The 27,808-nt window shown below is 49.4% G+C and overlaps 1 protein-coding gene across 9 annotated transcripts in view; it reads left to right on the top strand.

Annotated features, from left to right (window-relative positions):
* The window catches only part of UBR5 (ubiquitin protein ligase E3 component n-recognin 5), a 2,447,509-nt gene that overhangs the window by 1,500,968 nt on the left and 918,733 nt on the right, over positions 1 to 27,808 (top strand). For all 9 annotated transcript variants that reach the window (XM_069621460.1, XM_069621458.1, XM_069621459.1 and 6 more), the window contains one exon: positions 14,938 to 15,149. In XM_069621460.1, the coding sequence (XP_069477561.1) occupies positions 14,938 to 15,149 (212 nt within the window). The remainder of the gene's footprint in view (positions 1 to 14,937; positions 15,150 to 27,808) is intronic.

Here is a 27,808-nt window from a genome sequence, read left to right as displayed (position 1 = left end):
TGGAGTTTGTTTTTTTCTCCTGCCAAGAGTGAGACTCTTTTTCTCCCACTCTTGGACATGATTTGTGGTGTTCCTTTGACTGTTAATGTGTTTTATGGGCTATGGGGTCCTTTACTCATGTGCTTTTACTATGTGTGTTACACAGCACCCTCCGTGCAGTGACACCCCACCATAGACTCCATACCCTGGGACTGACTACTGTCTCCCAGGGCATGTACAGTCCCCATTGGCTTTACTAGTCCCAAATTATGAACAGAAACCAGTACAAACCATCATATTGTGGACGTACTGGTCGGGGCAATTAGATTGCCCCGGGGTCTGTTGTTCGAGGGGGCACTGTCCAGTCGCCCCCCCCCCCCCGACCGAGTTTTGGCTGGTGGCAGTGGATACTACTTTTTATATTCGACCACGAATATATTCCTATGGGATTTTCCCATTGTTCGAGGCTACAAGGCTTTAAAATAGCCTCAAACATACCGCCGGTTTATTAAATTAATATAAATTCACTGGTTGGTAATTTTTGCCGAAACTTGGTTCCTAAATGGCGTTTGTGTTCGCTTCTGACACTCCAACCCAAGTCGAGCCCTTCGTTCCACTTTTTGGCGGGCTTCTCCACAGATGCCTCCAAAAGTGGTGCCACTCTGTCTGGGTACCACAAGGTGTGTGGGAGGGGGTTTAGGCACCCTGGACTGAGTTGCCTCGGCAACTCAAATCGCACTTGTGTGATTGGCCCAAGTGGTGAGCCGCCCGGCTCACCACTTAGCATGTTTGAGTGACAGCTAGGCTGAATGAATGGGGGTTTTCTGCATGAAAGCAGGGCTTTGGGGACTGGAACTTCAGAAGTCGCCACAGGACCTAAAGAATCCAAGGAGGGAGAAGCCGAGCCAACCTGCAACGATGACACCACCGGTGGATCCCTGCTGAACCGTCTCACCACTTTTCCCGACAACAGAGATCATCTCCAGCCCGGAGAGTCTTCTTCCTTTGACTGGTGGGGGATAACAAGTTTGCCCATCTTTTTGCCTTCCTGGACCATCTTGTGGCCGCCTTGCCTGTGCCAAGCACCCCGGCAACCGGAATACCACAGTTTACCACTACCGCGAAGAAAAGGGTAGTACCTTGTAACTGGGAAACTCTGCGGCTGGTTTCTTCCCTGGCAGTGCAACGACCTTCAGCTTTCCTCCACGTCGAGACCTCCTTCCTCTGGACGAAACACCGACTTGCAACCGCTGCTAGGAACTGCCACCCTCGCTGGAGCGTTCTTCCCATTTTCAGGTACTGTGTCCCACTTGGCTTCCCTTGCGACAGATCGTTCGGGGTGACAGTAAATCCTCGACTTTCTAACCTGGGTTAGCCTGGGGCCTGTTAACTAACTTTTCCTGGCTTGATCTCAATCTTTTGTGAACTATCTACCAAGACTCTTTGGGCATAACCCCACTGTGTGATCCTGGACACATTTCGCTTGCTCTCTCTAAGAGTGGGCCTGGCATTTGAACTTCCTTGATCTTCAGAAGACTTTGACTAACCTGCCTCACTGTGGTTCTTTGAAAGGTATGGAAATTGTGTTCCTTCATAACTTTGCCTTTTCCCTCTCTTTTTCTATAACTTATAGTGCCATCTTATGTTAAGCGCTCATCTCTGTCTGAAAATAAGTGGTGTTTCTCACTAAGACGTGTCTAATAAGTAATGAGAGACATTGCAGATTCCATCTCCTCGACCTTTGGTCGTTTTTTCCTGTTTAAAGATTTAATAGATCGATCCCTCCCTCGACGCAGTTGTGAAGCTGTCTCCGCCGAGCAAGATCTTCGACGGAGGGGACGAGCGGAGGAGATCCTTCGGCGTTGCCGAACACGTGGCCTGGCCTCGCAGGCCAAATACAGTAGGGAGAGTGGGGTCGTGGGACATCTCTGATTCTTTTTCTGAGAATGCCTTTCCTTTTCCCCTTCCTTTCCCTTGGTGTAGTTATCACGGTTTATTGCCTCGGCTATGGAGAGGACACCCTTTAGGTTTTGCCCACTTTGTAAGGGCAGGTTTACTTGGAAGGACAAGCATTCACGGTGTAACCGCTGCTTGCCCCTCGATCACGTAGAGGAGGGTTGCTCGGCTTGTCGGCTTCTAAAGCCAAAGACTCTAAAAGACCGTAGGGTCAAGAGGTGGGCGGCCTACGCTATGTCGAAGGCCGGGTCTTCACCCGCCGCTGCTACCACCGACAGTGACGAGGAACGTGATAACACGACCTCCGCTACGGAAGTCGTACACCCCTCTAAAGAGCGCTCGCGCTCTTCGTCGTCTGTCCCCGGCCCCGACGGGCTCGGCTCACGCCCTGCTTATGGGGATGAACACCCCGGCGACACTGACGCACACGATACAACACATAAACACACAACCCATAGCTCTTCTTCGTCGAAGACGAAGAAAGCATCAGCGCCCAAGGAAACGCAGGTTACACCGGCGGCCTCCTCGGACCGTTCGGGTTCGAAGCCCCTCTCGCAACCACAGCCGCGACCAGCGACTGGGCTTTCGGCAAACAAGGGCGCCGCCCCCAAACCATCGGCCGGCGCGCACCAGCAGAGAGCGCACGCCGCCGTAGAACGTTCGACACCTGTAACGTCGAAACCACAGCTCGCTGACAAACGATTCACAGAGAGCTTGGCGAGGATTGTTGTGGCCGACGCCCAGAAGCGTACGCCGAAAGTCACGTCGCGCGCTACGCAAAGGTCGAAAGACACGCCGAAAAAGCCCGAAGAAAAACAGGGACTACCCCCTTCAGTCGGGGGGGGGGGGACCCCCACAGCATACCGGAAGGCTTTTCGGAGGGTGACGGGACACTTTCCTCGACGTTGTGGGAGAGGTCGAGCCGTTTTCAGCAAGATACCACTAATTTTCCCCCGCTAGACCGCTCAGGGGTACCCCATGAAACCATGGAAAGGCTCCATCTCTGCATGGAGAGAATGGAGAGGTTTATGAACACCCAGAACCCTCCCACTCCCAAGAGAACAAGAGAAGGGCCTCAGGAGGACCCCAGGGCCAAATACCCGAGGCAGGACACACCCTTAGACTTCCATAATGTGTATGACCTCACTGGTGAGGAACAATACTTAGAAGAGGAGGATGATTTTGTGGACAATGAAGGACAGAACCAAGAGGAAGGTCTGGAAGACAGCCCAGACATGGTAGGAGAAGGCTTCGGAGAAAATCCAGAAGAAGGACCATCTCATCCCTGGCAATCCCCATCAGTATATTCGGACACTGATGTCCTGAACCTAAATCCTCCTGACAATTCACCTGTTAGAAACACTTCTCCCATTGATGATCAGCCCACATTCAATGCGCTGTTGCGCAGAGCAGCAGCGCATTTCGAACTGGACACTGGGGAGATCTCTCCCGAAATAGACTTTGTGGAAAGAGTAATTAAGGAGAAACCCCCAGTCAGCCAGACCATTCCGTTCCTCGCTTCAGCGAAGAGAAGAATCATCCCTTCGCTATCCACACCCGCACTAATCAGAGGAGTCAATCCAAGGATTGAAAAACTTGTCACTCCTTCACCCTCAGACCCGCTGTACATCAGGGGACATTCCATTCCGAATTCCCTTGTAGTAACTAATACAAGGAAGAGGGCAGGGGTGCCGCTGTCCACCAGTGAGGCACCACCTGACAAGGAGGGCAAGAGGTTATATGCCCTTGCTAAAAGAGTCACATCCTCGGCTGCCTTTTCGGCAAGAATTGCGAGCAACAATTCTTTGTTAGCTAGCTACGCGGACGCGCAGTGAGCCAAACTGCGCAAGGACGCCGAAGAAGCGCCGGAACCATTACGTACACGCCTGCTTTCAACTATTGGCGAAGGAACCCAGGTCAACCAGAGTATTGTAAAGAACTTTCTGGATGCTGCTGAGACAGCGGGATGTTCCCTGGTTCAGGGAATACTCCTAAAACGCCATGTATGGCTGCGCAACTCAGGGTTCAAACCGGAGACACAGGCGTCTTTAATAAATAAACCTATTGAAGACTCAAACCTCTTCGGGAAGGCGGTGGATGAGGCTCTGGAAATGGCTAAAAAAGAGTTTGATACTATCAAGACTCTTGACCAGATCTCTAAGCCCACTACCAGACGCGGCTATGGCAACAAACGCTTTTTTCGTGGCCAACGCCAACAGCAGAATCAGCAGCAACAGTACCCTGCCACCAGTTACCAGACCAATAGTGGGCAGTACAGCCAAAGAGGACAGCGCAGGGGCAAAGGGAGAGGGCGGGGGTCCACCCCCAGAGGCTCCCAAGCCCCCAACAACACCAAGTGACGCGAAGATTCGCGTCCCCTCCCATGCAACACCGGTCGGGGGCCGGATAACATCCTTTCTTCCAGCATGGGAGGGTATAACGTCAGACCGCTGGGTACTTTCCACCGTAGCCCACGGATACTGCATCGAATTCAACAGTTCCCCAACATACAGACCCCCGAGGGGACGACGCATGACACCGGAACACCTTGCCATCCTTCTCCAAGAAGTACAACTACTGCTGGAAAAAGGAGCCATAGAGGTCGTGCCTCTATCTCAGGTAACGGAAGGTATTTATTCAGTGTACTTCCTTGTACCCAAAAAGGATCTAACCATGCGCCCTGTATTAGATCTGCGCCCAGCGAACAAGTTTATCAAACCCCAGAAGTTTTGTATGGTAACCTTACAGGAAGTGATCCCACTGCTATCACAGGGAGATTACATGACAAAATTGGACATGAAAGATGCATACTTTCATATTTTAATGTTGCCAGCGCACAGAAGATACCTCAGGTTTATGATAGAGGGCAAACACTATCAGTTCAGAGTGCTACCCTTCGGCATAGCATCAGCACCAAGGGTATTCACGAAGGTACTGGCAGTGGCAGCGGCCCACCTGCGCAGGTTGTCCATCCCAGTTTACCCTTACCTCGACGACTGGCTCATAACAGGGGATTCTTACAAAACGTGCTTCTCCAATACCCAAAAGACTGTAGACCTTTTGTTCCAGTTGGGCTTCTCCATCAACGAAAAGAAGTCCAGCCTAGACCCCAGCCAAATCAAACAATTCCTAGGGGCTCTAATTCAAACAAAGGACGGCCTCGTCTTCCCCTCCAACGAGAGGGTCCAAAACATGCTGTTTCAGATCCCTCAATATGTGACCGGTCGAGAGGTGACGGTACGCAAAGCAATGCGCTTGCTAGGCATGATGGCGTTGTGTATTTATTTGGTACCTCACGCGCGCCTGCGCATGCGCCCTATGCAAGAGTGGCTCAACAGCCAGTGGTGTCAGGCCAGCGGATTATGGGACGATCTAGTGGTGGTCTCGCAGGCCTTGGTTCTCTCGCTACGATGGTGGACAAAGGAAAACCTGGAAAAAGGGAAACCCTTTGCCACACCCGCGGCGGAAGCCACTCTAACCACAGACGCATCCCTAACAGGATGGGGGGGGCTCACCTATCCCATCAGACTGCTCACGGAGTGTGGACTCCGAAAGTAGCATCCAAACACATAAATCTACTGGAGCTACTAGCTGTGTTCAAGGCGCTAAAAGCCTTCCAGGAACACCTACAAGGCAAAACTGTGTTGGTCCTTACAGACAGCACCACAGCCATGTACTACATCAACAAGCAGGGGGCCACCCACTCTCCAGGACTGTCCAAACTGGCCCAAAATATATGGAAGTGGGCTCTCAAACAAAACATGTTCCCACTGTCACAACATGTACCAGGGGAACTCAATCTGCTGGCAGACAAACTCAGCAGAGATTTCCCCCTGCCCGAAGAGTACGAATGGCGACTGCACAAAGACATCGTCTTCGACGTCTTCACACAATGGGGATTCCCAGAAATAGACCTGTTCGCAACCCTGGAGAACTCACAATGCCCAAGTTACGCCTCCAGGTACCCCCGGAATCAATCCAAGGGGAACGGTCTGTCGATGCAATGGTCAGGGAAATTTGCTTACGCTTTTCCCCCGACTCCCCTTCTCAACAAGGTGGTGCACAAGATGCACCAGGAACAAGTAACCATGATACTGGTGGCCCCAATGTGGGCCCGACAGCCATGGTTCGCTCACTTGATGGAGATGTCTCTATCTCCCCCAGTGAAACTCCCCTGCCTGTACAACATGCTGTCACAAGACAAGGGCAGGACTCTGCATCCATGCCCCCAGAACATGAACTTAGCAGCTTGGCTCCTGAGATCATAGAATTCGGACATCTACAGCTCCCGCAGAGATGCATGGACATCCTCAGGGAAGCCAGAAAACCTAACACTCGCCACTGCTACTCTAGCAAGTGGAGGAGATTTGTCATCTGGTGCAGAGGAAAAAGCATCAACCCGATTGACTGCTCTCCCACACATATTGTTCTATACCTGACCCACTTGTTGGATTCAGGTCTAGTGTTCAATTCCATTAAAGTCCACCTAGCGGCACTTTCAGCATACACCACTTCCCAACTCAAGGTGTTGTGGTGGAAGATCCCTGTTATAAAGGCCTTCATGGAGGGAATAAAGAGAATACACCCCCTGATAGCTGACCCAGCTCCCGGATGGGACCTTAACGTGGTACTTACCAGACTCATGGGCTCACCTTTCGAACCCATGCACAAAGCATCTCTTAAAGACCTCACTCTTAATACTGCTTTTTTAATAGCTATCACCTCCATCAGGAGGGTAAGTGAACTACAGGCTCTTTCTGTTCTAGACCCCTTCGTTACAGTTCAGAGATAAAGTGGTTCTACGCACGCACCCAAGGTTTGCTCCGAAGTTCATATCGAAATTCCACGTAAACCAGTCTATAGAACTGCCAACGTTCTTTCAAAATCCTTCCAACTTGGGAGAAAAAACTCTACACACACTAGATGTGCGCAGAGCGGTCATGTTCTACATGGAAAGAACGAGACCACTGAGGAAGACTAATCAGTTCTTCGTCTCAGTGGCAGCAGGAAGAGAAGGGGATGCAGTTTCAAAGTCCACTATTTCTAGATGGATTGTTCAATGCATCACTCTCTGCTTTACTCTTGCTAAGAGAGAACTGCTAAGAGAGAACTGCCCTTTAAGCCTAGAGCACACTCTACTCGAGGCACAGGGGCGTCCATAGCATTCATTGCAAATGTTCCCCTTGAGTCCATCTGCAAAGCGGCTACCTGGAGTTCTGTGCACACCTTTACAAAACACTACTGTCTAGATGCACACTCGGGATCTGACTCCCAGGTGGGTCAGGCAGTATTAAGTCATCTTTTCTCTACTGTTCCTTCTCATAACCCACCGCCAACTCCGGGTACTGCTCGCTAGTCTATGCACAGCATGTGATTCTAAGCAGATTAACAAGCATCAGAAGACAATGCATTACTTACCGTAAAAGCATTTCTGATGGTTGTATCTGCCTAGATTCACATGCGCCCACCCTTCCTCCCCGCTCGGATGGAAGGAACATAGACTTCCTTTTATATCTCTTTTCTGTACTCACTCACGTCTAGAAGGCTCCCTCAGGGCAGAAAAATACAAACAGAGGGACCTCGACGCGTGAGGGATTGTGGGTACAACACACGTCACTATAGGGATGGTATTTCAAACACGCCTTGTCGACGTCCCTTTTCGACTACGAAAAACAAAATGCAATACTCCGCAGTGACCACTGGATGTCGGACCTATGCACAGCATGTGAATCTAAGCAGATACAACCATCAGAAATGCTTTTACGGTAAGTAATGCATTGTCATATACTTTTACACCAAAGCTCTGGTCAGTGTTTGCTTGTGCTACTGTATCTATGTACCTATTGTATATACTGCCTAACTCTTCTTGAAAGAAGTCTGACTGCTCAGCCACAGCTACCAGGTAAATCTGGGTGGTACAGACTGCTACCAATTGGGTTTACTGCCAACCACCTGTAGTCCTAAATCTTTTGCAGTGGTCCCTAAGGGAACTGCACAGGTTTCTGCCTAACACTTGGACACTTCTCCTGAGGTGGAATTTGGCAGGCCTGAGCCTGGGGCTCATGCTGAGTCGTCCTACAGGAGACTGATGGCTAGGGTCACTGAGTATCTTGGCTGGTCCAGTCCTCCTGAAGCTTTTGTTCAGGATGCCTTAATGGATATTTTGGATCAAGGTCCGTCCTTTGACCTGGTGTTACCTTTCCATTTGACGTTGCAGAAAAGTGTGGCGGCTGCTTGGCAAACACTGGAATCTCTTCCGGCAGGTAACAAATCGTTTACTAAAAAATACTGCCCTTCCGGTAGTGACCCCAGCTATCTTTCATTTCTCCCCACTTCCGAGAGTTTGATTGTTCAGGCGGCTACGGCCACCTCGAGTCGGGCGGCGTACCATACCATCCCTCCTGATAGGGACGACAAACGCTCAGACGGTTGGGCACGCAAGATGTTTTCTTCAGGGAGTATGGCATTGAAGTCAGCCAACGCCACTTGTGCCTTAGCAAGATTTTCACACACTCTGTGGAATTGTTTCTCTAGCAGCTGAGCATATTCCTGAAGGGGAAGAAAGAGATGGGTTCCTTGCTCTTATGCAGGATGGCAAGGATGCATGTGTTGAATCCCTTCAGTCAGGTTTTGACACGGCTGACCGTGTTAGCTGGTCCATGGCTGCGAGCACCATTATACGCAGATTTGCGTGGTTGCCGAAGTCGGGTTTTGCTCCGGATGTGCAAGCCCGTCTTTTGAACATGCCCTTTGATGGCGTGCATTTGTTTTGCAGCAAGGCTGAAGAGCGCCTTGAGAGGTTGCAGACCTCAAAAGCTGCGGCGAAATCTTTGATTTACTACTCCTCATTTGGTAGAACGAGAGGAGCTGCCAGTCAAAGGGGTCAATGTGAAAGTACCTGGTGGTGGTCGGGGAAATAGGGATTCCAAAGCTGCTCGGGCAGCTGCCTCTTTGCCTTCAGGCACTGCCGATCCAAAACGAGCTTGAGGCCATGTCCCATTGTTCGCTGGTTGGGGGCAGACTGTCTCAGTATCTCGAAGAATGGCGAGCTATTACTTCGGATGTGTGGGTTCTGGATACAATAGCCCTCGGCTACTGCCTTCACTTCATAAAGCGGCCTCGCGACAATCCAGCTGGGAATCTCTCTTTGAAGCTTCCAGATACGCTCCTTGTGCAGGAAATCTTGACCCTGCTGGAGAAAGGTGCTATAGAACTGGTGCCTGAAGCAGAGATGAACAAGGGATGGTATTGCCCATATTTTTTATTCCAAAGAAAGACTGGGGATTGACCCATCTTGGACTTGCATTGGTTGAACCAACTTCTCAGGAAGAACAAGTTTAAGATGGTCACTCTTTCTCAAGTCCTCCAGACCCTTCAACTTCAGGATTGGTTGGTGTCTCTGGACCTACAGGGTGCTTACTTTTATGTGCTGATTCATCCAAAGCACAGAAAGTTCCTGAGGTTTGCGGCTGGCGACTCTCACTTTCAGTTTCGGGTCCTGCCGTTCGGATTGACTTCCGCCCGAGGGTCTTCACCAAGCTAATGGTGGTGGCGGCAGCGTATCTCGGGTGAGGGGGATTCACGTCTACCCATACCTGGACGACTGGCTGATCCTTGCGTGTTCTCCCGAGCAAGCGATGGATCATCTCAGTCTCACCTGCTGCTCCCTCCACAAGCTGGGCTTCTCCCTCAATTTCAAGAAGTCGCATCTGACACCTTTCCAACAGCTCCAGTACATCAGGGCTGTGTTGGACACGTCCTTAGGGAAGTGCTCGCCTCCCAAGGTGAGGGCTCATCACATTGTGCAGCTGGTGGACAAGTTTCAACATGCCCAGAGTCTCCCGGCTTTCGAATTGTTAAGGTTGCTCGACCTCATGGCATCCTGCATTTCTCTGGTGCCAGATGCCATACAGGATGAGATCCCTGCAATGGGTCCTCAGGATGGAATGGTCACAATTCTCAGGCAAAATGTCAGATCCCGTTCAGATTCCACTCTCGGCCTCACAGGATCTGCTGTTGTGGGCCAATGAGGGGAACCTGATGAAGGGGTAGCCGTTTTGACAACCATGGTCAGAGATGACAGTAGTAACGGGTGCTTCCCTCACAGGGTGGGGAGCTCATGCCGTAGATTTGACCGCCAGCAGTCGTTGGTCTCCATCGGAGTCCAAACTCCACATCCACTTGTTAGAGCTGACAGCCATCAGACTGGCCCTGAAGGCTTTTCTGCCCTCTGTGCGGGGGAAGTGTGTCCTTATCATGACGGACAATACAGTGGCCATGCATTACATCAACTAAAGGGGGGGGTAGGGTCACTCCCGTTGTGCAGAGAGGCGATGCAGCTCTGATTCTGGGCAATCCAGCAGGGAATATCAATCTCAGCAGTTCATCTGGCCGGAGAGGAGAATGCAGCGGCGGACGCTCTGAGCAGGCAGAGCACAGTCGCTCACGAGTCTGAGTTGGCTCAGGAAGTCCTTCTGGAGATCTTCGCCCTTTGGGGAACCTCACAAGTGGATCTCTTCTCGACCAGTGCCAACCGGAAGTGCGAGAGATTCTGCTCAAGGGAATTTCCTCTGGGAGGTGGCTTAGGAGACACCTTTGTCATGGATTGGTCATTCCCATTTCTGTACACACTGCCTCCTGTCCCCGTCATTCCTCAAGTATTAAGGAGGTTGGGATCCCACATGATCCTCATTGCTCCGGATTGGGCCAGGAGAGCGTGGTACCCGGACCGTCTGGAAATATCCATCTGCTCTCCACGCTGTCTTCCCTACCGAGAGGATTCTCTCTCTCGTTCTCTCTCTCGTTCGTTCTCTCTCTCGTTCTCTCTCCCTCTCCCTTGTTCTCTCGCCCTCTCTCTTGTTCTCTCGCCCTCTCTCTTGTTCTCTCGCCCTCTCTCTTGTTCTCTCGCCCTCTCTTGTTCTCTCGCCCTCTCTTGTTCTCTCGCCCTCTCTCTTGTTCTCTCGCCCTCTCTCTTGTTCTCTCGCCCTCTCTCTTGTTCTCTCGCCCTCTCTCTTGTTCTCTCGCCCTCTCTCTTGTTCTCTCGCCCTCTCTCTTGTTCTCTCGCCCTCTCTCTTGTTCTCTCGCCCTCTCTCTTGTTCTCTCGCCCTCTCTCTTGTTCTCTCGCCCTCTCTCTTGTTCTCTCGCCCTCTCTCTTGTTCTCTCGCCCTCTCTTGTTCTCTCGCCCTCTCTTGTTCTCTCGCCCTCTCTTGTTCTCTCGCCCTCTCTTGTTCTCTCGCCCTCTCTTGTTCTCTCGCCCTCTCTTGTTCTCTCGCCCTCTCTTGTTCTCTCGCCCTCTCTTGTTCTCTCGCCCTCTCTTGTTCTCTCGCCCTCTCGTGTTCTCTCGCCCTCTCTCGTGTTCTCTCGCCCTCTCTCGTGTTCTCTCGCCCTCTCTCGCCCACTTGTTCTCTCTCTCTTGGTGGATTATCCTCACCATTACGGAATGTTACCGATTGGCGGGCAAGGACCCGCTTGAAGGGTTGCATGCTCATTCCACTAGGGGCGTGCCTAATTCACGGCCCTGCAGCAGGGAGTTCCTATTAGGAATATTTGTGACGCAGCCACATGGGCTTCTATCCACACCTTTGTCAATCATTACTCCCTGGATACTCTCCATGGTCAAGATATGGCCTTTGGTAAGGCAGTACTTTATTCTGCCATCTGATTGCTGTTTGAATCCTGTGCAGTTCCCCTAGGGAGCACTACAGAAGATTAAGACTACAGGTATGAGCAATAAATCCCCTTTGGTATCAGTCTGTACCACAAAGATTTAGTTGGTAGCTGTGACTAAGCAGTCAGACTTATCTCAAGAGGGAGATGAGCAGTATTCAGGGTTTACACAATAGGGCTACAGCAGTATGGCACAAGGAAACACTGACCAAAGCTTTGTATTAAAAAGAATATATATATTTATTTTACACACTTCTAGTTCAACACATTAATCACAGTTGATAAAGCAAGTTAAAATCAGTCACGAAAAGTATACACAACCCCCTAGTTAAATTGTAGACAAGTTTGAGCAAGAGTGAAAACTGAGCAAACCGGCACAGTGAAAACCAAACACCAATGGCACTCTAGCAATTTCTCACAAGGGGGGGGGGAATATAAGTTATACAGGAATATATTCTTGGGCACCCTAGCAACACTTGCCAATAAGTGTGTGAACAAGTTTAGGCAAGGCAGAACTTTAGCATAGAGACTACTTAAATGAAAACCGAGCAAAATGGCACTTCACAAGTTTTAAAAGTGGGAAGGAAAAGGTGGTTATAAGAATTAGGTGCACCAACTCAGTTCTAGTTGAGAAGCTATCTAGAGAAGGCAGTTCTAACAAATTCAGCCCGAGTCAATAGGCCTGTGCCAGAGTCAGTGTTACAGGGCAAAGAGCCCAGGAGCAAAATGTTCTCGTAGCTGCAGTCAAGTCTTTGTCTTTCGCCTTCTGCATCCACCTTTTCGAATCGTTAACCAATGTTAGACGATGGGGGCGGCCAACCCAACAGTTAGGTAAAGGATTTAAAACACCTTTAGCGCTACCACACGAAAAGGGAGGCCTGGTGGGACTAAGTACCTTAAAATGAAGAAGAGGCTCCTGCGGTGGCGGTTGTTCCTGATAGATCCTGCAGTTCGGGGGATCCAGCAGAGGAAGAGAGGCTCTCGTCGTGGAGGAAGGTTCGAGTTACTGCACTAGCCAGGGATGAAACCAGCCGCGGTTCTGCCTAACGAATAAAAGGGACGCTCCTTTAAATCGCGGTCCGGGTGGACGGGTGCCTGGCTATCCGGTCTCCGAGTACAGGTTACTGGCAATTCCACCAGGGCAGGTCTAGGAAGGCGATTGGCAAACTGGTTGGCCCCACCAGCTCAAGGGAAGAAGGCTCTTGCAGATGAAGATCTCCTCTCGTCGTGTGGAGAAGTGGTGAGACGCTGCAGCAGGGCTTCACTGATGGTTCAGTCGTTGCAGATGTCTTTGGCTTCTCTCCTCTTCTGTTCCTCGGTTCCATTGGCGACGTCTTGCTCTTCCAGTCCTCAGCACCTGCTTTTATGCAAAAAGATCCCAATTCATACAGCTTAGCTGTCACTCACACAGTGGAGTGGTCATCTTGGCGGGAGACCCTCCATCCTATCAAGACAGAGTGCGACATGGGTTGCTGAGGTAACCCTGTCAGGGGTCCTACTCCCCCTCCCACACAATGGACCCACCCCAGACTCGGTGGCTCCGAAAGGAGGGCTTCTTGGCAGAAGCCTGCCAAAAGGACGAACAGATGATCCCTGACCTGGGTTAGGAGTTTAGAGAAAGACGCGAGAAAGAATTTATATCAAAGTTCTGGCAAATAAAGGCTACCGGAGTAAAGTTAATATCAAAATAAACCAGCGGTATGTTAGAGGCTCTCAGTAAATGTGGTAGCCTCAAACGATGGGAAAATCCCATAGGGAAATTTTTGCGGTTGAATATTTTTGGTAGTAACCACTGCCACCAGCCAGAAACCTTTGAGAGGGGGACTGTACGGTACCCTCTCGAAAATGAACACCGGGGAAAAACTATTAACCCTTCCCAGTACTTCCATAGTAAGATGGGTTGTACTGGTTTAGTTCATAAAGATTGACTAGTAAAGTCAATGGGGATTTTACATGCCCTTGGATGCAGTAGTCAGTCCCAGGTTATGGAGTCTATGTTTGGGGGTCGCTACGACACCCCTGTGTCACTGCACGGAGGGTGCTGTGTAACACATGTGGATAAAGATGATTCCTATGAGGTTGAGATAAACCCCATAGGCATTAAACACACAAAAATAGCCTAGAACACACATAGCAAATTTGCCTAAGAGTGGGAAAAAGAGTCTCGCTCTTAGCAGGAGAAAAAAAAAACCTTCAAATCCAGCAAAGCTGCTGGGGGACTCTACAGGCAAGGGAAATTAGCCATAGAATGAGAATTCTCCCCAACAATTGGGTATTATAAATTCTTTTCCCTCCATTTTCGGGTACTGCTTTGGGAGTCTGTCAAAGATGTAGAATATGTTGCAGGACATAATCCATTCGTAGAAAAAGTTACCTACCAACTGGTAACGTTCTTTCGACTGGCTGTTCCTCCAAAGTATTCAACATCGCAATATTCTGCAGTTACAACTGGATGTCGGACCATATGCACAGCATGTGAATCTAAGCAGATACAACCATCAGAAATGCTATTGCGGTGAGTAATGCATGTCATATAGGCGCGTTACAAATGCCGTATCATATATCATAGCAGAGTACCAAACACACAGGATAACCATAGAGGTTGAGCGCAGCAGCGCGAAGACAAAGTGGTAAGAAATCGACAAATACTTGAAAACCGTTATAACCGTAGCTTTAAAATTTCAACTTTGCGCATACTTGACATACAGAAACTCACACAACCACCTCTCTGCACAAACCACACTTTAGCTCAGCGAACGGTGCAAACCGAACTGAAGCAGCCCACAGGACATCACAACACTCACTTTCCTATTCCCATTACCCCTACTACCTCTCCACCCCCTAACAGACTTCTCCCACCACCCCCTCTTGACAACTTCATTTTTAGATCCACCAGAGCGCCTGGGTACCACAGCAGTGGTGACAGTGCGCGTTTCAAATACCTTTTAACATTAACTAGTTTATGCAGGATGGGGGGGTTGACACTTCCGTGGGATGTGCGCATAGCCATTGTTCTGCTTCACCTTGCCTTGAAAGATATTGTTGCTCAAAGCTCTGATGTCCCAATAGTATGGATGAAATGGGACTATGGATTTAGGAGTTCAAGAGTACTTGTAGTGAATGTTTACTTTTCACATGGGTAATTTATTTAGCTTCTTATACTGTCAATGACAATTCCACCTCCGAACAGTAGGTGCAAGTTTAACTCCAAGAATGTCAACTTGGAACAAATGTCCAACTGCAAACATTGTTAAAATTAATGAGTGCTTTCATGCTATTTCAATTCTAATGTTGGTCAAAATTGGTTTGAAAAGTTAATGAAACTTTTTTTTATAGAGCTATGTTGAAGAAAAGCTCATTCCAACTTGGAATTGGATGGTCAGTATAATGGATTCCACTGAAGCCCAGTTGCGTTATGGTTCTGCTCTGTCATCTGCTGGGGACCCAGGTCATCCTAACCACCCACTCCATGCATCCCAGAATTCTACCAGAAGGGAGAGGATGACTGCACGTGAAGAGGCAAATTTTAGAACACTTGAAGGAAGAAGGTATCTAATAATCGTTCTCTAAAGTTAACAAGCAGACACAGGCATTTTTTATGTTGATGTTCTTCAATCATCATACTGAACCTAATTTCCTGGGGTTACATTTTTCCAGATTGAGCAATCATAGTTCAGAAATGCACTGCTTTGTTTCCATTTATAGTTCTTCCCCTTTATATGGTTGTTTGGCAAGATTGTATGTAGTAAACATGTTGGCGACAACACCAGCCTTGTCATCTTGGCAATAGGTAACCCAACTATTGGTATAGGTCTGTACTACACAAGTTGGTAGAGTGACTGAGCAGCCAGACTTATCTCAAGAGGGGTAAATGTCAGCTGTAGAGATGCAACACAGAGGTTCACAAATACAAGTATTCAAATAACACTTATATTCAAGGTTTTCTAGTGAAATATTTATTTATTTGACAGTCAGTTTTAAGTAAGCCTTCTTTCTCCAGCATGGGGTCTGGCATGGATTCACATGTTCATGAATATTCCCTGTCGTCAGGCTGGGTAAAAGAAAAGTTTCAGTTTTGTTTCTAAACTGTCTTTCTCCTATAATTCAATCACTGAACTCTGGATCATACTGCCACCAGCCAATGACTGCCCTCTACCTAAGCCCCTCAGGCAGCCATCTTCAGATTTTTACAACACGTTCAAGTGTTGGGAGTCCTTGCGTTTTGCTCTTCGAGCTTTCTGTGTTTTTTTTCTCGCGTTTTTGATAGGAAAACTGTTTTCGGTCAATTGAGCCCTTGTGCTCCATCGATTAATCTTCCGATTAACGGGGACCCAATTTTGGCATCTTTCATCGCCCCTCAAGGTCATAAATCATTGAGTGTTCTTCGTGGAAGCATCCAGAAGTTAATCAGGCCTTCGCAGCACTGGATCATGTCGGAGGAGAAGGACAGAGCTTCCCTCTATAAACTGTGCACCAGCTGCGGTTTGCAGAATGTGTTCTCGAACAACCAGCATTCCCAGTGCCAGTATTGTCTACACCTGATGCATAAAGATGATTGTGAGATCTACGGTGGCTTCACCAAGCGCACAGTGAACGATCGACCCGTCCGATTGGCGGCATGGCTAAAGACCAGGGCCTCTTCCCGGGTGATTCACAGCGGCATGCCTCTTTATGATCCAGCCAACCTAAGCAGGCTTCTAAGTCCTTTGAGGACGCTCCATCAGTGGGGCCCCAACACAAGGCCAAGCACTGCGCGTCCGCTTCTGTCGGGGTCGCCCCATCGGCGGATCCCGCCACGGTCATGGCGCGTTCATCTGTCTGCCTCGATCTCCAGCCACCACTCCAATGCTTTGTCCAAGAGAAAGTAAGATACCCTGGGGAAGTGGCGGGAGACACTGGAGAAGGCCAAGCAGGACAAGGTCTGTCCTGCCCATGAAGTCCCAGGTGATCCATGCCAAATAGTCCTCGATCGTGTTGGTGGTGGCCTCCCTTTCAAAGACTAAAGGTGCTGACCCAGTCCAGGGTGCCCCGGTGGTGGCCAGAGTGGCTCTTCCTCCCAGGTGGGAGGCTTCGTCCAAGCCAGTAGAAAAGACTCTGGAGAAGAGGATGCCGGACCTTATGCCGATACCGACCCCTCCGGACCCGAAGAAAGGTGGGGCGTTGAAGAACTTCAAGGCAAAGACATTTCTTTATCCAACAAGGAGATTCTTTCCGTCCACACTATCCAGGGTGGTCACGACGATGGGAACGTCGCGGAGGCGCAAGCGAACTTCGTCAGCGTGTGGGAGAGCATCTCCTCCGATCGATGGGTGCTGGATGCTCTCGCCCACGGACACACTCTAGAATTTCAACTTAAGTGTCCGCGAATACCACCAGTGGCCCGACAGGAACAACACATCCCTCAGCTGCTGTAAGTTCGGGCCATGTTCAGAGAAGGGGGTGATAGAGCTGTTTCCACAGCGACACCGGGGCTCCAGATTTTTCTCAAGATACTTTCTCGTAAGAGAGAAGACCGGGGCCTGGACGCCCATTCCCGACCTACACGACTGAACAAGTACATAAAGTCCCAGAAGTTCAAGATGGCCACACTACAGCACGTGCTCAGCCAGCTGGAGGGAGACGGACTTTCTGTCATCGTTGGATCTAGAGGACACCTACTTCCATGTCCCCATACACGAAAAGCATTGCAAGTTCCTGTGCTTCGTCGTACAAGTGAAGCATTACCGGCTGTCCCCTACGGACTGAAGTCAGCGCCCAGAGTCTTCACCAATTGCCTGTCTTCGGTGGCGGCCCATCTACAACTAAAGGATTCATGTGTATCCTTACCTGGACGACTGGATCATCCGGGCCAAGTCAAAGGACATCGCCATCGATCACACTGCGAAGACCGTCAGACTGCTGACGGACCTGGGATTCTCTGTGAATTATGCAAAGTCCTGCTGACTCCATCGCATGACGCGCTGTTCCTAGGATCCAGGCTCGACACAGTGTCCTGCCTGGCGTCACCGTCGTTGATAGCAGCCATCTTTGGCAAGGTGCAACGGCTATTGGCACTGCAGATCGCCACGGTGAGGACCATCAAGTCGCTGCTTGGCATGATGTCATGCATATACCTGATTTGGCTCTGCAGATTGCAGATGCATCCACTACAGGAGTTCCTCGACGCCCGTTGGGTCCAGGTGTCTGGAGGTTTCCAGGACAGAATCGCACTCAGTGAGAGTTCCGTCGAGCGATAAGGTGGTGGATCGTGCGCTCCAACATCGCCAGAGGCACGGACTTCCAGAGCCCCCCCGTACCAGGATACGGTCACGACAGACGCTTCCCTGGAGGGTTGGGGAGCCCACACCGGACGTCTTCACGCCAGAGGCCTGTGGCTGCCAAAAGAAAAGATGCTACACATCAATGTACTTGAACTACAGGTTTTGGGCCCTCTGATCATTTTTGCTGTCCTTCAAAGGCAAAGTGGTGAGGGTCTTCATGGACAGTACCACCACCACTATGTTTTACATCCAGAAGCAGGGGGCAGCAGATCCCCAGCACTCTCCAAAGAGGCGCAGGACTTGTGGCACTGGGCTGTCACCCAGTGGATGTTCCTCATTCCGTTTCACCTGGCAGGAGTAAAGAACACCGTTGCTGACTCTCTCAGCGGGGAGCTGCGCTCTTGCCACAAGTGGGAGCTTCGGCAGGATCAAGTGTACTACCTTTTCCTTACACGGGGCAGTCCCCAGATCGATCTGTTTACGATGGCGACGAGCACCAATGCCAGAGGTTCGCCAGCAGGTTTCTCCAGCCGGGGAGCATGGGGGACGCCTTCTACTTCCCTTGGGAAGGCCTGTTTCTGTACGTGTTCCCTCGGTTGTCACTGCTACTTTGAGTCATCAGTCAACTCAGACGGTACCGGTGCAGGATGATTCTCACCGAACCAGCGTGGCTGAGGCAGATCTGGTACCTGCACCTTCTCAGCATGTCAAAGTCCCCTCCAGTCAAGCTGCCAGTGGTCGCGGATCTCCTCGTCAGAGAAGGAGGCGCAATCCTGCACCACGACCCAGGATCGCTGAACCTGAAGGCCTGGCTCCTGCAGCATTAGAGTTTGGTGGTTATGAGCTTCCGGCAAACTTCAGGGAGGTACTCGCCAGGGCGTCGTCGGCGTTAAGGTGCTATGACACAAATGGAAGCATTTTGGGACTTGATGCTGGTCACAGAAGATCAACCCTCTGAGGGTCACGGCCCCTCAAGTACTTCCGTATTTGTCATTGGCTAAATCGGGGCTGGCGCACGTCTCCATCAAGGTACACCAGGCGGCCATTTCCCGATATACCAGGCCTCCGGGGCGGTCTTTGCTGCGGTCTCACCGTCTAGTCAAAGAGTTAATCAAAGGACTGTTCCGCTCGTTCCCGGATTGAGAGCTCACCGTGGTGCTGACTAGGCTCATGTGGGCCCCATTCTGACCTATGCATTCACCTCCGCTCAAGTTTCTGTTGTGGAAGACCGCTTTCCTTCATGGCCATCACCTCTGCAAGACGAGTAGATGAGATCCAGGCCCTGTCCTGCAAGCAGCCTTACTTGACTTTCCATGAGACGAGCGTGGTGCTACGGACACACTGTAAAGACTGGAGGGGGGATATCTGTACTCCTGCTCTCTATATGATAGAGGAGAGGCACAGAAGACCCCAGCCAAGATTCTCTATTTGGTAAAACGTGGGTGAGCAATCCAGGCCTAGCTCTCGGGAGGTGACGCGGGCTGGTCCTAGAGTACAGTGTAGTCCCCAAGCACCTACAAAGGAATGTCCACACTGTTAGTGATAAGTGTTTATAAAAATAAGGTTGAAGGTTATAACGCAATCACAATAACACACGTTGTGCTCAGGTTAATCTACAATGGCAAATATATACAGTTTCTATGTGGTACCACAATTACTCTTGGATTCCTTTAAAATGTATTAAATGTACTCAGTTCAAATTTCATACAAATCAGTTAATAATGTGAACCAACAATAGACATAAGAGGAAAAGCCGGTTGGTTAAAATAATTGGCAGAATTCTGGGCCCCCTACCACTAGACACAGTTCCGTTTGAGGATCTCCCCCCCGCCCCCAACGTGGGCAACCTGAACATAAAGATATTGACAAGCCCAGTCCATATATTTTCTATTAAGTCTTCTTTCCTTCTACAACAGCTCTACACCCCATTGTACCTGGAATAGCAGAGTTTGATGTCGGTCCGTCGACATATCCTTCTTGAGCGGCTCCCTTTATGGCAGGAGCCACAGATCGTCGCACTCTCATGAGGAAAAAGGGTGAACACTGTTCTTGCGGCAGCAGCTTTGGTTCTTACGGTGCTTGTTGATGATCGTTCGAAAACATCCTGCAGGCTGAGGCGTGCGGTGCACCTCAACAACGAGGGTTAGTTGCCGCAAGGAGTCAATGAAGAACTTTGGCCCAGCAAGGGCATCGATTCGTCAGCATGTCTGCCGTCTTCGGGTGGCGGGGAAACCCATCGAGTGATTCTCCTCGGTCGACGGCGGCCTGGACTTTCTCCGGCAGGACAAAATGGTAGTCGTGAGGAGGGAGTCCTTCATTCAATGTTAATAGGCAAGCGAGCACTGCGGCTTCAATGTCCGGGTGCTTCACTTTGTGATTCCGCAGGGGTCCCCGTCTTCGGTCGGCAGCCTTTCGAGGGTCTGACGTCCAAGGAGCTTTGGCAAAGATCAGCTGGTGCGCGATGGTCCCTCGTAGCTCGGGAAAAGGTCTCCTAACCAGGTCCTCTCTTTGATCAGTTCTTTGACAGTCACGCAGCTTTCAGATTAGCGAAGGACAGCAGAAGTGATTCTTCTTCCTCCAGTGGGTTTTAAGGTTAAGCATCAAGTATCAACTTCAGCTTCTGAATGAATTCTAGCAGTGAGAGGCTCCCAGATATACTGTTCCGTCTCTCATTCACTCTGTTGGGGTCACACTCAGGCATCCAATCATTCAGGCATTCAGGCAGCCAATCAGGCAGGCTGTTCGCCTGCCACCAGACACTTACAACAACTAATGTGTATTGGGGAAAGTACCCAGCCATTCAGCACTCCACACTGCATTCATACCAATTTCAGGCAGGGCTGTCTCATTAATTGTATTACATACCAGAAACCAGACACCCATAACAAGAAGTGCATATTGGTGTCACACTCCATTCACCCAGGCTCCACCCTAAGGGTGTACCCACAACATACAGTCACTGGGAAGGCTCCAGCCAGTCTGTCTGAGACTTCCCCCACACTACCATAAATGGAACTTCCACCCAACAGCCAGTCAAGGGCAAGGGACAGAGTCGAGGCTTCCCAGGACTTTGGGAAAAACAAGGTAACAGGCAATAGAAAGCAAGAGGCCACAGGGGCCATCTTGTCTCCTATCAGGAATCATCTGATTCCAATGGCAGGGCCTGGTTATCCCAAAATGGAGGATACTCGGAGCACCTTGAAATTCAGCATGGAGCTGCCACCAGCCCATACCCTGCTATGTGGAACACACCCAGGTGCCCAAAAACATACACTAAGGGCACAGGGTTGTACCCTAGCCCATGGGTGCCATAGGTGTATCCCACGGTCTGTACACCAAACCAAAAAGAGGACGTGCTGCACTGCCAGGGATCCCACATGGACTCCTGGGCAGAAAACAATACAGAACATACATGAAAAAGGACTACAGAACAAGGACAGGGAGGCCCTGTCCCTCCAATGCTTTTCCAGCATCACACGCACCCCTCCTTCATGCCCAAGGTTCTATAAGAATTTCATCTCAACAAGCCCTTGGTGTTAACTGTGTTTTTTCTGACGCCTTCGTCGCCGGCTAAAGGGACTTTGCACTCGCTGGGTGTGGTTCGAGCTCTGAAGTTTTATGTGGCCCCACAAAGAGTTTCCGGAAAACTTCTCCGCTTTTTGTGAACTTTGCTGCTGTGAACCATGTGCAGGCTCTGTCCAAAGCTTCCATTTCCAGGTGGCTCTTCTGCTTTATCACTCTGCTTTATCACTCACTTTCACCGGTTGGCAAAACAACTGCTGCCTTGCCGTCCGAGAGCCCATTCTACCAGAGCGATTACTGCTACGACGGCGTTCCTGTCTGGTGTGCCCCTGCTGGACATATAGAGGGCTGCTACGTGGAGGTCGACGCACACCGTCACAAAATTTTACTGCGTCCAAAAAGATTCCAGGGAGGAGTCCAGAGTCTGCCGAGCAGCGCTGCGCAACCTGTTCGCTTGAAAGTGAGCTTGGTGAGGAGGTAAGAGATTGCTACCTTTGAGCCTTGCCACCTCCCGTGGTTGTGTAACTATGTACTGCTGTGTATTCATTATTCATGAGCATGTGATTTTATGCCAGACCCCATGCTGGAGAAAGAACAAGTTACTTAGCTGCAACTGATGTGCTCCAGCATGGGTCTGACACGGATTCACATGTGAATCCTCCCGCCTCCCGCTCTGCGGCTCTTCTCTTGGTCCTACTGCCACTTTACGTCTACCAAATCTGAAGATAGGTGCCTGAGGAGGGGCATAGGTAGAAGGCAGTCATTGACTGGGGGCAGCATGACCCAGAGCTCAGTGTTTGGTTTATAGGAGAAAGACAGTTTATAAACGAAAGTGAAAGTTTTTTCTTTTACTGAGGATTCCCAGCCTGACAACAGGTAATATTCATGAGCATGTGAATCCATGCCAGACCCATGCTGGAGAACAGTTACAGGGAAGTAACTTGTTACTTAGAAAGGGCAGTATGCAAAATTAGAATATACCCTTCACAACACTTCCTCAGATTTAAGTTAAGCAAGTAGATACCCTTTTGGGATGTCACACACACTTCTACACCCTGAGTTGACTTAAATTACTAGGACACTGTGGTCATTGATATATCACTTTGTACACTTAATGCAATACTGGTGGAAAAGGAAATGTTTAGGGAAGGAAAGAGGTTAACAGATTCTCGGAATATGTGAACACTTTACAATCTTCCCAATGCAGTGTAAGTTAACCCTTTCCCAGCAATACAAGTAACTTATGCAGCACCTATGAGGGACAGTTAAACACAGAGTCAATGGGTCAGAAGAGTCTGCAGGGAGCAAGGACAACCAAAGTCAATTGAACAATGTCTAGGCAGCTGAGGCACTTCAGATGGCACAAACATCTTGCACAATGTTAATTAGAGAGTTTGTAGAAAAGAATCACTGTAGGTCCACAAGCTATAAGGCTTGTGAAGGCAAAGCTGCAAGCAAATCTACAGAAAAAGCAGCTACTGCAAGTCTTCAGTGAGGCAAACAAGCTACCAACCAAAAAGTTAAGTAATACCCCTTTAGTCAAGACAGTACCTTAGGTTGGTAGAAGAGGATCCTGCTGGCTTCTTTTCAAGTTGCAGTCCTGCAGTTCCTGGGCCTCTGTCGTGGAGACAAGAGGGAGGACATCTGGAGGACTCCTGCACTGCAGTTTGAAGGTCGGCGGCAGTGGCAATGGGCTCTTTCCAAATCAGCGGCCCTTCGCGGTTTCAGCTACCGGTCAATAGCACCACTGCGGTTCTTGGAGACTTGAAGGGCTCCCCTTGCCTCTGGAGTCCAGCACTCTGTTGAGGTAGCTCAGGCTTGGGTCGTCCTTCTTCGGGATGCTCCTTGGGATCTTTCTGGAGCTCGGATCCGGCTTAAAGATGATGCACTCGTTTCTGATGTTTCTGACCCCTGGCACTCATTTCCAGCAGCAGGATGGAAGTACAGCCAGCAAGGAGAGGGTTTCCAGTAAAGTTAGATTTGGGGGTCAGTTGGTCCCACCAACCCAAGGGAAGAAGTCACCCGTTCCGGGATTCTCTAGTCGATACGAAACGTGGAGCGTCAGCACTGCAGGAGGACTTCACCGGGCAAACCAATGGTCCAGGAGGGTGCAGCAACTTTCTTTTCCAGTTTTTCTTCAGATGTTTCTTCCAGTGGTAGACTCAGCCTTCTGTTCAAGAGACCTCGCCTTTTATGCAGGTTGCTCAAGTTCAGGCACAGCCTAGCTATGCTTTGCTATGCTATGCTATGATATGGCATTAATAACGCGTCTACCACTCAAAGCTGGGTGGCTGTCCTCGAGGACAGCCAGCCTATCACCTTTGGGTGCATTCAGGTAACCAAGGAGTCTTAAGAACAGGGAGTTTAGGGCACCTCCCTCGCTACCTGCCCTGCCAGACACACTGGAACTGGAGGCGGGCTTCAGCATTGAAGCCTGCCAAAGGAAAAACAAACAAAGTGGTTAAACCTGGTTTGGCGCACAGAGTAAAACCCAAGAAAGACCTCACATGCAAGAAATGGCGAAAGAAAGAAGACCGGGCCATTTTGACAAAAGGGGCACCCATGGGTGCAATACTGCCGCGGAGGATTCAGCCTATGGTAAAAATGCACAATGGTAGGAAAATTAAACCACTGCCACCAGCCATTAAATGTAGTGAGGGTAACATAAAAAATGTTACATGAGTAAGTAGGGAAAGGGACTAATGAGTAACCCCCCCAGTACTTCCACAAAAGATGGTGTGTACTGGACCTACATAGGAAAAACAGGTAGATAAATTAAATTTCACTTTGCTACTCTTGGGAACAGTAGTTTACCCAAGAGAAGGTATTTTAAACCATGTCAGAAATCCAAAAGACTTCTCTGTGACACTGCACTGAAGGTACTGTGTGTCACAATACAAAAATTGAAGCCTCTGGAGTTTGTCAGACTCCAAAACCAAAAGAAACAGAGTCCAAATCAGATCAAAAATACATGAGTGTGAGAAAAAAGTCTCTCTCAATCCAGCATGAAAATCAATAAGTCCTAAAGTCCAGAAAAAGAGCTTGAGGGTCTCTAAGGTTGAAGGGAATTAGCACAGAAATGAGAATTCTCCCTTACAATTGGCTCTCCTGGAACCTCTGGTAACATTTTCTTGCTAGCCTGAAGAGGTTTGTAATCTTAAGTGGGCTTTGTTTTAAAGTTTATTTTGTAGGAGTGTGGGTCCTCTTAGTGAGTCGCTCTGTTAGAAAAAGCACGGCATCATTAATAAATGTATGTCCTGGGCCTACTAGGGTGACCATAGCAAGACTAGATTACTTTTTTGTACTCTTGTTTAAACTGAAATAAAATAACAAATACATTCTGTTGTGGGCTTTTGCCTAAAGATTCCATTGGCAAATAGGTTGCTAAAAAAAAACATAACAGCTTTGGGCAAAATCATAATTTAATTACCAAATGTTCCTTAACTGTTGATTTCTATTGGATGCATTCCTCCCACAGTGTCCTGATCTTTTGAATACAACTCAGTCCTTCTAATCTGGAAAGTTTTCAGTAGCCATCAGGTGGCACCATACAGCTGAAAAGATGGTTCCAAGAGGACTATGTGGCAGTCTCATGTTGCAAGAAGTGTCATCCATGCATACGCTCAAAGCTGTTGGGGCCATTTTCCTCAATTTCTTTTTTTTTTTACATGGTCAATGCTCAGGAATGTGTTTTTGTTTTTATTTTCGGTTTTATTTTATGCTGTGCATATGGTACAACATCCAGTGGTAACCGCAGAGTGTTACATCTTGTCTTTCAGGGACCAAAAGGGAACGTCGCATAGGCGTGTCTGTAACCTATCCCTATTATGATGTGTAGTGTACCCAAAATCCCTCACGTGCCGGGGTCCCTCAGATTGTTTTTTTCCGCCCAGATAACTGGTCGCCCTATAGCGGAGCTCTTTATAAGAGACATTTTTTATCTTTATACCAACTTGAGTATTACATGACTTGCTTTGGCAATTGAAATGGGACGTCAACAGGGCCGGTTTGTTATACTATCCCTACTGTGACCTCTACTGTTCCCATGGTCCATCCACGTTGAGGTCCTCTGGTTGTTTTTTCTGCCATCGCGTTGGTCGCATTTCTCGGAGTGCTATGTTAAACTTTTTACTTGTCGCTGATACTTATGAATCTTTAACTAAAAGAAGACCTTTGCTTCTCCAGCATTGGGTCTTGCATGGATTCACATGCTCATGAACATTCCCCGTTTTCAGGCTGGGAGTTCTCTGTAAATTTTAAAGCAGTTTAGCTTTAAGCTTAAAATGCTAGTCTCCTCTGTAGCCTATCTGTGTCACTTTTGGGTCATACTGCCCAAGCCAATGACAATCTTCCTCCTAATCTCCACCCCTGGCGGCCATCTTTAGATTTTACTGCACGTTTCTCGTGTTGGGAGTCCTTGTGCTTTGTTCCTCGACATTTGTCAGCGGTTAGAAATTTTTTGACTATTTTTGTGAACATTCTTTCTTTTCCATTGTCTATCGTCACGTTGTGTCTACCGGTGGTGGGGACCCATTTCCGGAGGAGATCTTCAGCCTATCTTCGGATCTCCAGCTAGTGGCGCCACAAGCCCATGCGAGGGCCTTTACTCCAGTACCATGGCGGATGCCACGAAGAACAGTCTTTTCAGGTCCTGAGAAAACTGGCCTGAAGAATATCTTTGTTGAGAATCAGCACCTGGGGTGCATTCACTGTCTTCATCCCGACCATGATGTGGACGGATGTCCAATTTGCCAATCCTTCTCCTAGACGCGGAAGGGCCGCCATTGGAAGATGGTGACGTGGATCAAAGAAGGGAGGGCATCTGATGTGGCCCCGGGCGCGATCATGGATCTTCCAGGGCGTGCAGGTTCAAAGAGCATGCTCCCTTAAGTGAAAAGAGGTTGCGGTCCTTTGGGGATGCTTCCTTGGCAAAGATCCAAAGGAAGGTAAAATCGCACACTCCATCACTTTCCTCGTCAATGGTTGCCGCGGCTTCAGGACCCAGTGCGGAGGGAGGCCAGTCACCATCATCGGCTCTGTCAACAGTTAGCCTACCGGCAGACAGGCTGCCTCCGTCCACGAGGAAATCGCTGGCGTCAGCAGCCAAGCACAGGTCTTCATCAAAAAGCGTGATATCGAAGGACCCATCACTAGCTCCATCGTCACCAACCCCTTTGTCGACACAAGCCTAGTCAGCAACTTCATCCACCAAGACTGTCGACACGAGCCTCATCGACAACGCAGTCTATGAAGATTGCGCTTCCTTCAACTAAAGCTCCACGTCAATGGTTTCTGTGCCACCTAGACCTCAGTGGCTCAGACGACGGCTCCATCAACAACAGCTCCTTTTCCTGTTCCGCCTTCTCAAGTTGTGGCCTCTTTTCCCAACGGCTCTGGTTTGGTGGAAGAAAAGTCCTCCAACTCAGGAATTTCTGCCTAGGCCCACCAAGGCTGCACCACTCTTCACTTTGGCACCTCTGAGATCCCCAGGAGGTCGACAGCACTCTACACCAGTTCTGAAGACAACCTGCCAGAGTACTTCTACTTGGATTAGAAGGGGACCTAGGGGAACCCGACCCCGTTATGCCTATGCCCCATCAGGGGTCATTGGCCCGCCGGCATGCCTGCAAGTTTAGTCCTCCATGTTTCAGGCACGGCTTCTGCACCTGCACTGAGGGACATGTCCTTCGACATCTTCACCACCTCACATTGGGAGGAATGCTTAGCCCTCATGTACAATCCTTGCCCGGCCAAGCGGGATAGGCTGCAGAAAAAGTACTGGGTGCTGGAGTCCGCACCCAAGGGTCTACGGTTGCAACCGTTGTAGGACTCTGTGTTGACAGCTGCAAGGAAGAGGTAGTCTAACCCTTCGTCCTCAGTTCCTCCGGACAGCAAGGGGAAGAAGTTGGACACCTGTGAGGAGGAAGGTCATTTACTCCAGCGGCGACCATCAAGGCAGCCAACACATTGGCAGAATATATAGATTGCGGAGTTCCACAGGGGGGCTTGTCTGTCCCCGGCACTGTTTAATGTGTTGTGTCGAAGTTTGTGTGATCTACCAGACGAGCTGAATATCCCCTTTACTAACTATGCGAATGATACCCAGCTCGTCATGGAACATGTTGGGGACTATAGCAAGGACTCAGAGGAAGTTTCTCGGGTTTATAAATCTATTAAGGTATGGATGACGGAAAATGGACTATGCAGAATCCAAGATCCAAGACAGGGTTCCTTATATTTGGATCCACTAAATCAAGAGCGAAGTTGAATGGTGAATATGCAGGTTTCCGTATTGAACACCTAAACACTCTGAAAGGATTCGGGGATTTTGTTTTTGTTTTAACAAGAGGACAGGACTGTGCACCTCTAAGAACAAATACTTCTACTAAGAAGTCCTGTCACCTCTTAACTACGCCCTATGCAGG

Source organism: Ambystoma mexicanum, chromosome 5q (genome assembly GCF_040938575.1).
Source record: "Ambystoma mexicanum isolate Mex_15411 chromosome 5q, UKY_AmexF1_1, whole genome shotgun sequence".
Lineage (NCBI taxonomy): Eukaryota > Metazoa > Chordata > Amphibia > Caudata > Ambystomatidae > Ambystoma > Ambystoma mexicanum.
The sequence above is the reverse complement of the archived record's forward strand: the minus strand, read 5'-3'. Positions and strand labels throughout refer to the sequence as shown.